Genomic DNA, 14,664 nt, shown 5'->3' with positions numbered 1-14,664 from the left:
GACATGCTCCCATCTTTTTGTGTGTGTGTGTGTACTTTCTTACTTTCTGGCACTACACAATGTTCCCGGCTCATATTGTATTTTCCTACCCTGGCCTTAAAATCAGCCATTTCTCCAAGGAGCCCCGATTCCTTTTATTAGGTAATAGCATTTAGAAACCAAGATCTGGGTACTTAGATGTGCTCGTGGCTTCTGCGTTCACACAATGTCTAGGCCGTCTCAGTGGACAGACTAGAACTGTCAGAGACCAAGAAGGTATGACAGCTAAATGCAATATGGTATTTGTGGTAGGGAGCTTCTAAGATGACCTCTCACTGACCCCTGCCTAATATTCATAGTCTTCTGTAATCTCCTCCCCTTGAGTAATTTGATTCTAACCAACAGAATGCTTGAGCATCAAGGGGATGTCACTTCCATGATTAGATTACATGAGATTGTACCTTGTTTTGCTCCCTCTCTCACTTGCTGGCTTTGATGAAGCAAGCTACCATGCTGTAAGCTGGCTCTTGAAAGAAAAGGCACATGTGGCAATGACTGAGGGTATGTCAGGATGACATACAGCAAGGTACTGAGGCTCACAGTTCAACAGACTGGAGATAATGGAATACCATTGGTAGCTCAGAAAAGATCCTCATAAACCATGGTAGCTCAGAAAAGATCCTTCCCCAGTCCCACGTTCAGATGAGTCCTTAATCCTACCCAACATCTTCCTTGATTGCACCTTGGTCAGAGCCACTTGAGTAAAGGATAGAGCTAAGCCAGTCTGGATTCCTGACCCACAAAAACTGGGAGTTAATGAATGCATGTTTTTTAGCCACTAATATTGCGATAATCTATTCCACAGAAAGAGATCACAAATAGAATATCCTAACTTGGATCCTAGAACAGAAAAAACACAAGTTCCCAGTGAACTTGCAAGAAAATCTTTGCCTCCTCTGCCCTCAGTGACATTTTTCAAACCAGAGCCCTCACTCACCTAACTTTACTGTTTTCTTCATCCATTTACCAGTGGCATATCTTCATGGAAAAAGAATAACATCTAAATAAAGTCTTAAATTGAGTGTCTAGTACTGTGCCAATGTTATTTTCTTCACATCAATAAATGTGCCATGTTTATGTAAGATGTTAACATTAGGGGGAGCTGAATGAGGGATATGGAAATTCCCTCTAATGTTTTTGCAACTCTTCTATAAATCTAAAATTATTTCAGAATACAAACTTTAAAAATAACACTTCTGGGCCTTATGTCGTTTTTATAAAGCGAGTATACCCCTGGCCAGTGTGGCTCAATTGGTTGGGCATTGTGCCGTGCACTGGGAGGCTGCTGGTTTGATTCCAGGTCAAGGGCACATGCCCTGGTTACAGGCTCAATCCCCAGTAGGGGGTGTGCAGGAGGCAGCCGGTAAATATTGTGCTCTAACATCAATGTTTCTCTCTCTCTTTCTCTCTCCCTGTCCATTCATCTCTCTCTCTCTCTCTCTCTCAAAATCAACAAACTTCTTTAAAAAGATAAAATAAAGAGCAAATTTAAGGAGAAAAGGTGTCAGGGAGTCACCAGTCTGGTAGTAGATTCAACAACCAGGCATTAGGAGTCACAGTGTGATGATAGGCTAGAAAGTAGTATGATCAGTCTTCTGGGGAAGACAAAGGACCAGATTGGGTTCTGGCGATCAGGGGTTCTCTGCTGGGGAGACACAGGACCTAATTAATGCCTGTTCTGGGAATCAGAGTCTGGTTGAGGAATTCCAGGAATATTTTTTTCCTAGCCTTCAAGATGTGTCTGTTCACCTCTTTTTATAAAATACCCCCAAAATGTCAACATCTGTTCCAAAATGGAATTTCTTGCCTGTTCCTGATTTTTATGCCTTGTCTTTGCCCTTTACCCCATGGAATGCCTCTGCTCTCTGCCATCAGATATCTTCACACTTCCTTATCAGTTTCAACAGTGAACTTGCAAGAAAATCTTTGCCTCCTCTGCCCTCAGTGACATTTTTCAAACCAGAGCCCTCACTCACCTAACTTTACTGTTTCCTTCATCCATTTACCAGTGGCATATCTTCAGATAGTTACTTAAATTCTATTCTTTCGTGTTTTTAAACATAAATGGAAATCAGGGGGGTAGGTAGAAGAAAAAATAAATAAGAATCATTACTTTTATGCCCAGTCGGTGTGGCTCAGTGGTTGAAGCAAAAATCAGGAGGTCATGGTTCAATTCCCATTCAGGGCACATGCCAGGGTTTTGGGATCGATCCTCAGTGTGGGGGGTGCAAGAGGCAACTGACCAATGATTCTCTCTCATCATTGATGTTTCTTACCTCTCTCCCCCTCTGCCTTCCTCTCTGAAGTCAATGTATATAAAGAATCAGCACTTTCACCCAACTGGTGTGGCTCAGTGGTTGAGTGTCGACCTGTGAACCAGGAAGTCATGGTTTGATTCCCGGTCAGGGCACATACCTGGGTTGCGGGCTTGATCCCCAGTGTGGGATGTGCAGGAGGCAGTCAATCAATGATTCTCTCTCATCACTGATGTTTCTATATCTCCCTCCCTCTCTGAAATCAATAAAAATATATTTTAAAAAAAGGAATCAGCACTTTCTTGAATATTCCTTAGAATAAATTAGGTGAAGCTCTTGACAGCAGTAAGGAGTGTCTGACAGGTTAGCTATGGATTGATTGCTTTTGTTTGCAGGTTTCCCTCCAGCCCTTATTTCTAGTTAAATTCCTTCATCCATTTCTCTTCAATCGATTTCTCCCAAGAACCTTTCTTCCTCCTGGCCTGCATGAGCCATGCTCGCTGCACAGTCAAAAGCAAGGACAGGAGACTCTTTGCCAAAGTTAAAAGCGCATCAAACACGCCTAGCATTTATTAATCACAAACCTACAGACCCCTCAGTACACCATCCTTGGGACTCGGCCCCAGTAATCCAAAGCTGACAATCTTGAATATACATAATAGGAGGGGTGAGGATGGGTGGGGAGTGTCTGTTGATAACTCTGAAATGGGGAAGAGTCCTCCAAATGGAGAACTGGGTAGAGGCCAGAGGTTGGGGTGATCAACTTCTGAGGGGGGGGGGTCAGTAAAAAATCAGATAAACAAAAGAAGGATACAGGATTTAACAGCCCTTCCCCCAAGCCTCCACCTAGGTGGGAGAGGCTTCTTTTTCTTGGCCTGGGGAGATCCCCAGAAGGATCCCTTCCTTCGTCCTGTTCCTCTATGTGGTGAAAAAAGGAATGGGTGCTGGTTCTGGGACTTGGACTCAGTATCCCCTACTCCCCATCACCTCCCCAAACTGCCCTTCAAGGAAGGAGGCAGGACTCTGCCCAAGGGTAGGGGGTCTAACTCTCACTTCTGATCTAGGTCTGGAATGTCAACCCGTAAGATTTCAAAATCGATCCCCTTTCCCAAGGGCAAGGTCGGCTCCGAGCTGTTCTCTCTCAGGTTAAGGCAGGGAGCCTAAGTACCCTCCTCCCTCCAGTGGAATGCTTGGCTGGGATGCTGCTGAGGAGTAAGGGCTGTGATCTCCACATGGTGGCCTGATCTTGCAGACTTTTCCATGCCTGAAATACTGGTGCTGGGCTGCTCCTATAGGGAAGGGGCATAGACTGGCTCTTCCACTGCTAGGCCATGACCCGAGTTCCCAGGTAAAGGGTTCGGCTCTCATCCTCATTCTGTTCCTGGCCTGGGCAGGGCAGGGATCATGGTGAAAGGGGAGGGCTTAAGCCCCAGGGTGGGAACTCCATCATTTGGACTCCTCTTCCTTGCCAGGATGGAGTAGACTGGCCACTATAAGAGAAGGGATGGAACGGTATCCTGACACACCCTTATCCCAGACCTGGCTAGGACAGTCCCAGAGGACAGCGACAGACCTCATCCTGTCTCCTTCCCTCACCTGGGCGAGGGTGGGTCCCACTGGGCAAAGGAGATACTGTGATCTCCAGGAGACAGGCCCTGATGTCATGGTGCTGGCTGGGCCTGTGGGAAAGGGGTGGGGCGTGCCGGACTCCTCCTCCTTGCCTGGTTATAGGGGTGGGGGCCTCATCGCTTCCCCCAGAACACCTGGGCAGGGCAGTCTCATGGGAGGGGGAGGGAAAGGCAGGGCCTCATCTCGACTTGTCCTCCTTTTCTGGGTGGGGAAACCCCAGAGGAGGGGTGAGGCCTGATCAGGACTCCTCCTCCATGCTGAAGCTGCTTCGGCGACTGCTGGCCTTGGAGACAGTGGGGGACACGGAAGAGAGCAGGGGGTCAGAGGCAGCCCGCAATGGGGACAGGGCGCCCCCCGACAGTCCCCCCAACACCCCTTCCTCCTCCTCCATCAGAATGTCCGTCAGGCCCAGGTGGAAGGGGTCTCCCAGGTCCCCCAGGTGGTCGCTGGGAAAGTGCAGGTCCAGAAGGGTATCTGAGGGTGGCACTGGGGGCTGCTGATGGGGAGCACCCTGGGCAGGGGCCGCCCCTGCATGAAACGTTGCTACGCCCGGCCTGCCCTCCTCCTCAACATCCAGCTGCTCTGGCTTGAGGCTGTCAGAGGCCGAAGTCGTGGCCAGGGAGATGAGCCCTGGGGTGGGAGGGACCGGCAGACCATGGATCTGGGCCTGCAGTTCGAGCTCCTGCAAAAAGTAGGGGGTAGGTGTGGGATAAGATGGAGTTCAGAGCCCCTCAGAGGCAGAGGATGTCACAGTTAGGAGGGCAGGTTGTCTGGGTTCACATTCAACCTCTACCACTCACTAGTTACGTAACTTTAGGCAAGTTGCCTCAAATTTGAGCTTCAGCGTCCCAATCTGTAAAATGGGTATAACAATGGTCCCTGCCTCACTGGGCTCTTGTGACGATTCACTTAGTAAATGGAGATAAGGCTCTTGTCACAGTGCATGGCACAAGATAAACGCAATGCACACTAGCCAATATCCATCATTATTCTTTTTAATGTTATGATTACTACTTATCACCACCACCATCATCATCATCATCATCATCATCATCATCATCTTGGGAGTCGGGAAGCCCTGGGATCTCCCAAGTATTCCAGGAGGGGAAATTGTGGCCTGCTCTTCCTCTGCCTCTGCTTGCAGGAAGCCCCCTCACCCCTGCCACCACCTCCTCCCCTTCCAGACCTGAATTCGGAGCTGCAGGCTGCGGTTGGCTTGCTCCAGGGATCGCTGCCGGCTCTCTAGGTCTTTGGAGCGCTGCTGCTCCTTCTGCAACTTGCGGATATAATCCACAGAGGCTTTGAGGATGGTGCCCTTGTTCCAGCGCATCTCCCTGTGCGGTCGAGGGGAAGGAAAGAAGGGAGAGCTGTGCGCGGAGTCTCTTGGGATCTTGGATTGCTGCACCAGGTAGATGGAGCACCCCACCCCATGCCTAGAACTTGAGGTGGGGGTACATCAAGGGTATGGGATGCTCATCCCCTGCCTGGAACCTTCCAAGCCCTGAAGCCATCTCTGACCTGTCCCTTTACTGCTCCTCTCACCCCTGACCCGGATTCATCTCACTACAGCTGCTCTGGCTTCCCAGCGCTCCCAGGGCATGGAAATCGCATTCCCACCGCAGGGCTATCAGCCCAGCTCTGCTCTCTTCCTTGACCACTCTTCCCCCAGGCACCTCCTGCCTCTCCTCCTCTGGCTGCTTATTCAAATGGTTCTTGTTCGTGGAGGCCTGTTCTGTCCCCTCGGTCCTCACCTCAAATTGTAACCCTCCCCCCAATCCCCCCATCGTCCTCCCATTCTTTATTCTTCTCCACAACATTCATCAGAATTGGATGAACTTTACTTATTTATCTTGTTTGCTGTCTGGCTGCCCCCCACTAAATGACCAGTTCCATGAGGTCAGGGATTTTGGTCTGTTTCATTCCCTCTGGCCGCCTCAGGGCCTAGCTGGGTACCTGGTCCAAAGCAGAAGCTCAATGTTTTCTGAATAAATACAGGAAGCACGAAATAAACAGGAAACTAAGCGCCTTTGTCCTGCAAGGGACCTGATGAGGCATACGGACCCTAAGATCACGCACCTCAAATTGTAGGTGGAGACATGGTGAGGAGCTGGCTCAGGGTGAAAAGAGATGAGTGGGAAGGGGCCAGAGGAGCAGAGCTGCTGGGTGGTTCCCACCCTGGGTAGGACCCCTTGGGAATGACTTTAGGAGAGCAGGGTCCCCCACCCCATCTTCTTAGCGCCTGGGGCTCCCAGCCCAGACTCACGGGTCACTGGACTTGGGGATGAGGGTGCCCAGCTCCTTGATCCTGTCGTTAATGTTGAAGCGCCTGCGACGTTCAACTTTGGAGGAGGGGGAGATAGAAGTGGGAAAGAGTCATCAATAGGCCAAGGAGCGAAGAGGAGAAATTGGGGCGTTGGGACCCCCAAGGCAGGCTGGGGCACAGAGCGAGGCAGGGCTGCAGAGCATGGTGGCAAGGGCATATGCTCTCACTCACTTAGGTTGTGATTGTCCTTCTTCTGCCGTTCCTTCAAAAGGGCCTTGGCCTCTGTCTCTGGAAGAGAGTGGAGGTAGTCAGGGCCTCTGGGCATGGGAAAGAAGGAGGGTAGTGTGTGTTGCTGAGGTAGGCTTTGGTGGGCACATGCAGGGGAAATGACCTTTTTAAAAATGCCACTCTGGCCCTAGCTGGTGTGGCTCAGTGGAGAGAGTGCCAGCCTGCAGACTGAAGGGTCCCGGGTTTGATTCCGGTCAAGGGCACATGCCCAGGTTGCGGTCTCAATCCCCAGTAGGGGGCTTGCAGGAGGCAGCCGATCAATGATTCACTCTCATCATTGATGTTTCTATCTATCTCTTCCTCTCTGAAATCAGTAAAAATATATTTTTAAAAAATGCCACTCTTGCCCTAGCCAGTGTGCTCAGTGGTTAGAGCGTTGGCCTGACGGGCGTGGGTTTGATTCCTGGTTAAGGGCAAGTGCCTGGGTTGCAGATTTGATCCCGGCTCCAGTCAGGGTGCATGCAGGAGGCAACCAATTAACGTGTCTCTTTCACATCAATGTTTTCTCTCTCTCTTTCTCTCTCTCTTCTTCCCTTCCATACACACTCTCTAAAAATCAATGGAAAAAAATATCCCTAGGTAAGAATTAACAAAAAATGCCACTTTTTGCCGAAACCGGTTTGGCTCAGTGGATAGAGTGTCGGCCTGCGGACTGAAGGGTCCCAGGTTCGATTCCGATCGGGGGCATGTACCTTGGTTGCGGGCACATCCCCAGTAGGGGGTGTGCAGGGGGCAGCTGATCGATGTTTCTTTCTCATCGATGTTTCTAACTATCTCTCTCCCTTCCTCTCTTTAAAAAATCAATAAAAATATATATTTTTTAAAAAATGCCACTTTTTCTTACTATTTTTCAAGAAGCCATGGTGATGGGCCATTTGTTAAACCCAAGATGAGAGGCAGTGGGGTGAGAGTAGCACCATGGGCCATGTGGAAAAAGAGGGCAACGAGTTCCCTTTTCTGTCTACTTAAACCCCTTCCCCCGGAACCAGGCCCACCCTCACACCTGGCAGACATGGGGCTAAGCCTGGCCCTTACCAGAGATCTCCCGTTTGATGTTGGGCAGCTCAGCTGGGCAGGAGTTGCTGACAGTGATGGCAGGTGTCGCCACACCCTGACTACTGTACACATCAAGCAGATTCCCTGACACAGGCAGCTGCGGGCAGGCATGGCAGAGAAAGGATGATTAGCAACAAACTCAGGCTCAGCCCCATCTTAGAACCAGGCTCCTGACCCTCCACACATCCCCAAAGACACGCCTCTTAATGCGAGGATTGGCTGACTCAGTACAGGAATCTTCTCTTTCAAGGGAATTTCACATGGTGACTCAATAAGGCTGGTGTGGTGCAGTGGCTGAGCGTCAACCTATGAACTAGGAGGTCACCATTCAATTTCCATTCATGCCCGGGTTGTGGGCTCCATCCCCAGTGGGAGGCGTGCAGGAGGCAGCCAATCAATGATTCTCTCTCATCACTGATGTTTCTATATCTTCTCTCCCCCTCTTTTCCTCTCTGAAATCAATAAAAATATTTTTTTAAAAAAGGATGAATATTTAAAAAAATAAGGGAGGACAGGATCAAATGGACCTACCCCGCTTTGCTGGGGACTCGAGCCTGCCTGGCCTGTTCATCATGCCCCTGCAGCCCCTCAAATCAATGCCCCCGTGAGCTCTGAAGCGCCTCTCCCGAACCTGGGGCTGGCTCTGAGAGAAGAAATGCAAAGCCACCCTTCTCAGGTCGTTGTAGACTCCGATGGAACATTTCAGTCCATCAGCCCCCCCAACCCCTCCCTGTCCCAGCACGACATTCCAATCCAGCATTCTTGGAACACTCCAACCCAATCTTCTCAGACCTTGGGAAATTGTCATGGCAACGTTCCACCCCAAATCTGGCCTTCTGGAGAGTTCCAGCCCAATCTCCAGTCTTTTGCTGTGACTGCGTTGCACCACCTTACATACATAGTCTCCAGCTGCCATGCACCAACGCTCTGATTCAAGTATCTTCTTGTATATTCTGACCTCCCAGGATTTCCTGTCCAACTACACAACTAGCACTGCTTTTATGTCCGCCTACGTTGTTTTCTCCCCTTTGCACTCTCCTGGATACTCCCTAGGGCAACATCCTAATCTGTAAGTAATTAGTCCCATCTCTCGATAGGATTTCATCTCTTGAAACCCTCACCAATCTGCTGGATCCATCTAGTATAAGACTCTAATCTCTAGCTGTGTCCAAATCAACACAGAGTTCTAATAAACTGGTATAAATTTTATATATGCCTCTACCCTCTTGGTAAGTCGGAAAGAAACAAAACAACAGCCTCTTGGTATGCCCTGAAACAAGTTATAGGACTCGGGAATGTTTGAGAACCAGAATGTTACAATGTGTTGGTTTCATCCACTCTCTGCGAGGCCCCCGCCTCTTGGCACGGTTCGCTGCAAAGAGACGTAGTACCTGGAATCACTTCAAGGTCCAACCATGCTAAGTTTTGAGACTTTTGATGTGTTTCAGTCTCTTGGTACATTCAAAAGGCTAAAAGACCCCCCTATCTTGCCCTGGCTGGTGTGGCTCAGCTGTTAGGGGGTCCGCACACTGAAGGGTCACGGATTAGATTCCTAGTCAAGGGCACGAACCTAGGTTGCAGGTTCCATCCCCAGCCTGGTTGGGGGGGGGTGTGCGGGAGGCAACCAGTTGATTTTTCTCTCTCTCCTCTGTCTCTCTCCCCCGCCCTCCTTCCCTTCCTCCCTCCCACTCTCTCTGAAAAGCAACGGAAAAATATCCTCAGGTGAGGATTAATAAAAAAGTAATAAATAAATAAGTAAGTCCCATCTCTTGATCCCTCCTACATTGAAGTTCAAGCGAGCAGCTTATTATGTCCCAATAGTTCTATACATACAGGAAGTCCCCATCCTGTATGTATCAAAATCTACAAGGTTTCCCTGGACACTGTGTTTAAGAGGTTAGAGCATCAGCCCATGCACCAAGGGTTGGGGGTTCGATCCCTGCCCCAGTTGGGTGGGAGCAGAGGCAACCAATTGATGTGTCTCTCTCACATTGATGTTTCTCTCTCTCACTCTTTCTCGCCCTCCCACTCTACAAAAAAAAAATCTACAAGGTCTACCTTTCCATGCAATCCAACTAAAGGTCTCAGGGCATTGCTATGCCCCATTATCAACATATAGTCTCCTTCTCTATCTTAATACAATCCAAGGTGACGGTCATGGTCTCTTATACACATAGCCAATCCTGATGTAGTCTCAGTGACACAGGGATGCGCTAAGTTGTTAAACCAACTTCCCATCTCGGGGCCTTACCGTGCTGGGGAGCTGCAGCCCCGCAGTGCCTCCAGGTAGATAGCTGAGCATCTCATCGTTGTAACTGGACTCCAGGCTGATGATCTCATCAATGACATCATCAATCTGGGGACAGAAGCAAATATGGAGGAGGGTTAGCAGAAGTCGGAGGGTGGAGCACCGGAGGGTTGTCTGCAGCCACATACCTCCTTCTCTGAGCTGGACCCGATGGTGAGTAGTGCCATGGGGCTGTTAGGGGCGCTGCCTGTAGGGCCAGTAGCATGGGCGGCCTCAGGGGCAGGGAGCGGCTGGGCACTCGCAGCCCCCGGTGGTGGGGTGAGTGCCTGGGAAGCCAGCTTGGGCCCAAGAGTGGTGGACAGGTACTGTTTGACCTGCTGCCGGCGGGCCTGCTGCAGGTGGTAGCGTGTCGGGTTCTCTAGATGGGTCTGCACCTGTGGGATGAGGGGAAGGAGGGACAGGAGGGGACAAGGTAGAACAGGACTCAGAGAGGTACCTGTGGGTAAACCGGGCCCAGAATCTGAGAACCCCGCCCCCAAATACTGGTAAGTCTCTCCCAGCACCCAAATTCCCTTTCTTGGACACCCCTCACAGCCACTAGGATCCATCCATGGATGGTTGAACCCCTCGGTTTCTGGAGCCCCCTCTGTCACAGTCCCCAAGACTCCACCCTTGTCTCTGATACCCAGGAACTACATATTGCTTCCCAAGACATCCAAAAGCCACAGAACTCCTAATGCACCACATACATATGCAGCTCTTCCTCCAAAGCCACTCCACAGACCCTAGGGCCCACTTGGGGGCACTCACTACCCTCCATGGTCCACCAAGACATCCTGTGGCCCCTAAGAGCCCCTCACAATTCCACAAGAAAATCGCAGAACCCCGAAACACAATGGGACACTGGCAAAGCCTACTTTAACAGCACCTAAAGACCTTCCTTAGGGCTCTAGGACCTCGGCTAAAAGTCACCAGGACCACTCCCCAGGGACTCTGGACCTTACCTTGAGCACCTCCCTGGGCACCTGAGCAGGGGGAGGACGGCCCAACGTGTGGCCCCCAGTAGAGACACCAACCACAGAGATGGCAGGAGAGGCAGGTGCAGGACTGGGGAAGGGAGAGGCTGCAGCCTGTTCCCGACGCTCACGCCTCTCCTGCTCCTGGGCTTGGGCCCGCATGAGCTGCTGCCGCAGCAGGACCCGCGATGAAGAAGAAGAGGACATGGCAGGGGTCCTGGAGCCCCCTGCAGAAGATGATGCAGACAGTGTAGCTGGGGTGGCTGGTGTGGCCTGCAGTGATATTGGGAGGCTGTGGAATGGGAAATATGGGGCCACAAGTAAGCTAAAAGTCTCGTCCCAAACCTAATGTGATGGAGTAAGCACAGGAGCCAGGCCTGGTAGCAGCCCTCAGGGGTCAGTCTGGTGGGGGGGAATTTTAGCCTTCATTCCTTACGGTGAAGCCTCAATTTGGGTCTGTTCCTATATTGAGCAGAGATGCCACTGCTTGGCTCTGGGCAAGGGGCTTTACCCTATTTAAGGGAGGCTGTGGCAACAGAAACAGCTCAATTTTGGGGCTGGAGATGCTTCCTTAGCTCCTGGGGTTGGGCATCAGGCTGCAGGACAATCGCAGTACCTTCTTCCTCCCCTGCCTGGGCCTCTAGTCCCAGGAGCTACTCAGTCTTGAAAATCTCAGAAATTTCACAATCCTCTCTTCCTGCCCCTCTTCCAGGTCCCCTCCCCTCGCTTAGAGCCCAAGCCCATGACTCAGCACATTTAGACTTCCCCAGCTTGGGGAAAGAAGAGACCAGCAGGGGTTCCTCAAGGGCTGGGGGTGGGGGAGTTTGTTGAGTGGGGGAGGGGTGAGCAGGGGTTGTGGGTATGGCTCGGCCTATCTGGGCACTGAGCTAGAGCAAGCCACACCCAGTCTCTGGGCACTCGAGGGATGCTGCTGCAGCCATATTTGTGAATGAATGGGTGTGCAGGTGGGGTCGGGGGAAGGCAGCTGAGGTCTAGTCCGAGATACCAGAATCCTAGCTTGGCCACCTGCTTTCACATAACATGCTTTTTCTGGCCCCTTATTTTACTGACTGGAAAATAACAAACTGGTGGAGAGAGGGAATGGGTTGGGCTGGCACTGAGGGCCCCTGCCCACCAAGAGGGAATGGAGGGCCCTGAGGAATTGGGAGAGGCGTCAGAGGAGACATTACCTTGAGTGTAGCGATAGGGGCTGGCTTTTGAGCTCGTAAAAGCTGTCCGGATCAAGGACGTTTTCTAATTCGATGTCAGCAACAATCCCGGATTCCGGAAGCAAAGAGTTCAGGCTGAGGGTGAGGGTGAGGTAGGGGTGGTGGTCAGTTATTGTATGGAGACCTCAATCCCCTCCAAGAAAGAGAAAGAGAAAGAGAAAGAGAGAGGGGGAGATAAGAAGGAAAACAGTGTATCTCTAACATTCAGCCACGGCGCTGGGTAGCACCACCAGCAATTCCCACGCCCTCTCCTCCTCCTCCCCATTATCTTTTTGCTGTGTTACCCACAGTCCCTTAAGATTGGAAACAATAAGAGTGCCTGGATCCCAACAGCGTGCTCGAACACAGACGTGTTACCACAACCTGGGCTTGAGGAAAATGCCAACGAAGAATTTGGGAAGGCCAGATTCACTTTGCGGGCCTCCTGACTTTGCATTCAGAGCTCTCCCAGCCCCCCACACCCCCTCCTGTTTTTCAGGCTGCTGAATGTGAGCCCACGTTGTCCACACACATGCAGCACGGTAGGGGCATCCCTCAGTATAACAGCCCATTGTGACACCAACTGAATGCATCACAAAGAGAACCGGGGTCAATGATTCGCTTTTATAGAAGGATCCGCCACTTTGCAAATGAGTTGCCCCCCTCCCCAGCCAGAGTTCATGGGGTGCCAACGCGTACCCAAATCCAAAATGGAAACATCAAAGGCTGCCCTGGGAGCAACAATCTGGATTTACAAGAGGGAGCATTTGGGTGGGAGATCCACTTTCCGTGAGCTTTCTTTTCTTGGCCTGATGAGCCGGCCCACCGCTCTCCAGTTTTTGGGGAATAGATCAAAAGGCACACGCCTCCAATACCAACACCCACTGGCACACAAGTCATGTACACCCCTCCCTTTCAACTACTGTGATGATCTACGTTGTTATAAAGGCATCAGAAGATACGCAAAGGCTCCTTGCTCAGGCCTCCATGCTGGGAGTAAGACCCTAGGGTGCAGGGGACCGAATCGTGCACGCAGATGGATATGCGTCCTTGAATTTAGTCAAAGATTCAGAATTCTGAGATTGTGGGTGACTTCACTTGGCAAGAATTTTCTGCCCTCCCCAAAGATCTGTCTTCCTTCCTTTCCTCACCCTCAGACGGGGCCCTAAAACCACCCAGGAAGTTGGGAAGAGGAAGCTCCAGGATCCGCGGAGCTCAGCACAATTCCAGGCAGAAAGTAGCTCAAGGCCCCCTCCCGTGCTTACACACCCATTGCACAGAACTTGGGAGAAACGGGGGCTGGGGCTTCCAAGGCCGCTGATGATAGGACCCACCCGGATAGGGATGGAGCAATTGGTGCTCATTCCAGCTCTGGTGACAGATTCAAGATTATCCCCAGGGTCTGAGAGATAGACTAGGAGGGTGAGATAAAAAGAACGTGTGTGTGTGTGTGTGTGTGCGTGTGTGCGTGTGTGCGTGTGTGTGTGTGTGTGTGGAGTGAGCAGAGGTTGGCTTGCTAAGAGGCTAGGGCAAGTGGCAATAGGAACAAGACCCTCCTCTGGGTTCCCAAATCAAAAGTCTGAAGCCTTCTTCACTGAGCTAAGAGGTAGCACCATCTCCATCACCTCTGTCTGCCTGTCTCCCATTCAAGCCCCAATGAAGCCCGGGGGGGGGGGGGCGCGGAGAGGGGATGTTTTTTCACTCTCCTTGGGATCTGATCCAGTTGGGTCGATAGTAAGGAGTGAAGAGATTATTCTGGTCAAGTCTTGATGAATGTTGCTTCTCTAGCTCACACACACTCACAAGGCTGGTCTCACGCAGCATTATCTGAGACACCCCCAAATCCTACCAGACTCATATGATCCCCAAACACAGCCTCCAGCAACCAGCCATTGAGAATCACCAAGCTCCCAAGATAGCACCTCTGTCCCCCCAAACCCTTCTCTGACACTGAGCTAAGAGTCCCTTAAAAGCAGTGCCTCCCCTACAGAGTGCCCCCTCAACTTCATCCCCCCTCATGCCCGACTCAAGGACCCCAAATTCAGCCTCTAATGAGAGCCTCAGTCGCCCAAGTTCAGCTACCCTGGACCTGTTTCTGGACACATCAGAATAAGTCCCTCTAGAGACCCAGTCAACTCCCCCCCCCCCCACCTCCAAATCTGAACCAGGCTTCCCTTAATGCACTTCCAGGACTCTTTTTAAGCTTCAGTTCAAGCAGGCCACCGCCGGATTCCTTAGGTGCCCCCCCAAGACGGGCGCCCCGACGTCCTCCAACCCTAGGCCGAGGCCCTCCCATCCCAGACCAGGGCCCCTACTGCACCCAAATCAGCCTCCCGGGAACCCCAGTCAGCACTACTGGCCCCAAGCGGCCCCGCACCTGAGCAGCTGGGCTGAGTCGGCCGGCCTGCGCTCCTCCAACAGCACGAACACGGCTCGAGGGCCCTCCGCGCTGGCCTCTACGCCGCCGTCCCGAGCTGGCTCGGCCACATGAGACATGACGCCCGGCCCCGGGCGAGCCCTGCCAGGCCGGTCGGGCTTCAGCCCGGTCCCCCTAACAAAATAAGAGTCCCCCTCCCCCTGCTCGCCACCGCCTCCCCCGCTAAGCCATGGAGCGAGCTCTGCGCGGGCGGGCGACGTCGGGGAGATGGGCTGGGCTGTGAGT

General features: G+C 51.7%; 1 protein-coding gene across 2 annotated transcripts; it reads right to left on the bottom strand.

Annotated features, from left to right (window-relative positions):
- Positions 1 to 2,825: 2,825 nt before the first annotated feature.
- On the bottom strand, positions 2,826 to 14,664 carry TFE3 (transcription factor binding to IGHM enhancer 3). 2 transcript variants are annotated; one of them, XM_008158225.3, is made up of 10 exons: positions 14,380 to 14,664; positions 11,985 to 12,098; positions 10,783 to 11,086; positions 9,967 to 10,212; positions 9,782 to 9,886; positions 7,510 to 7,627; positions 6,418 to 6,474; positions 6,187 to 6,262; positions 5,110 to 5,257; positions 2,826 to 4,605 (listed from the first exon to the last, which is right to left on the bottom strand). In XM_008158225.3, the coding sequence occupies exons 1-10, from the start codon at positions 14,496 to 14,498 to the stop codon at positions 4,162 to 4,164; spliced, it is 1,731 nt and encodes a 576-aa protein (XP_008156447.1). In that variant the 5' UTR covers positions 14,499 to 14,664; the 3' UTR covers positions 2,826 to 4,161. The 2 variants fall into 2 exon arrangements, with proteins under 2 accessions (XP_008156447.1, XP_008156450.1); XM_008158228.3 differs by lacking the exon at positions 14,380 to 14,664 and having other exon boundaries at positions 10,783 to 11,021; positions 11,985 to 12,042.

This window comes from Eptesicus fuscus, chromosome 1 (assembly GCF_027574615.1).
Source record: "Eptesicus fuscus isolate TK198812 chromosome 1, DD_ASM_mEF_20220401, whole genome shotgun sequence".
Classification (NCBI taxonomy): Eukaryota; Metazoa; Chordata; class Mammalia; order Chiroptera; family Vespertilionidae; genus Eptesicus; species Eptesicus fuscus.
Note: the sequence above shows the minus strand (reverse complement) of the source record. Positions and strands in the feature narration are given on the sequence as shown.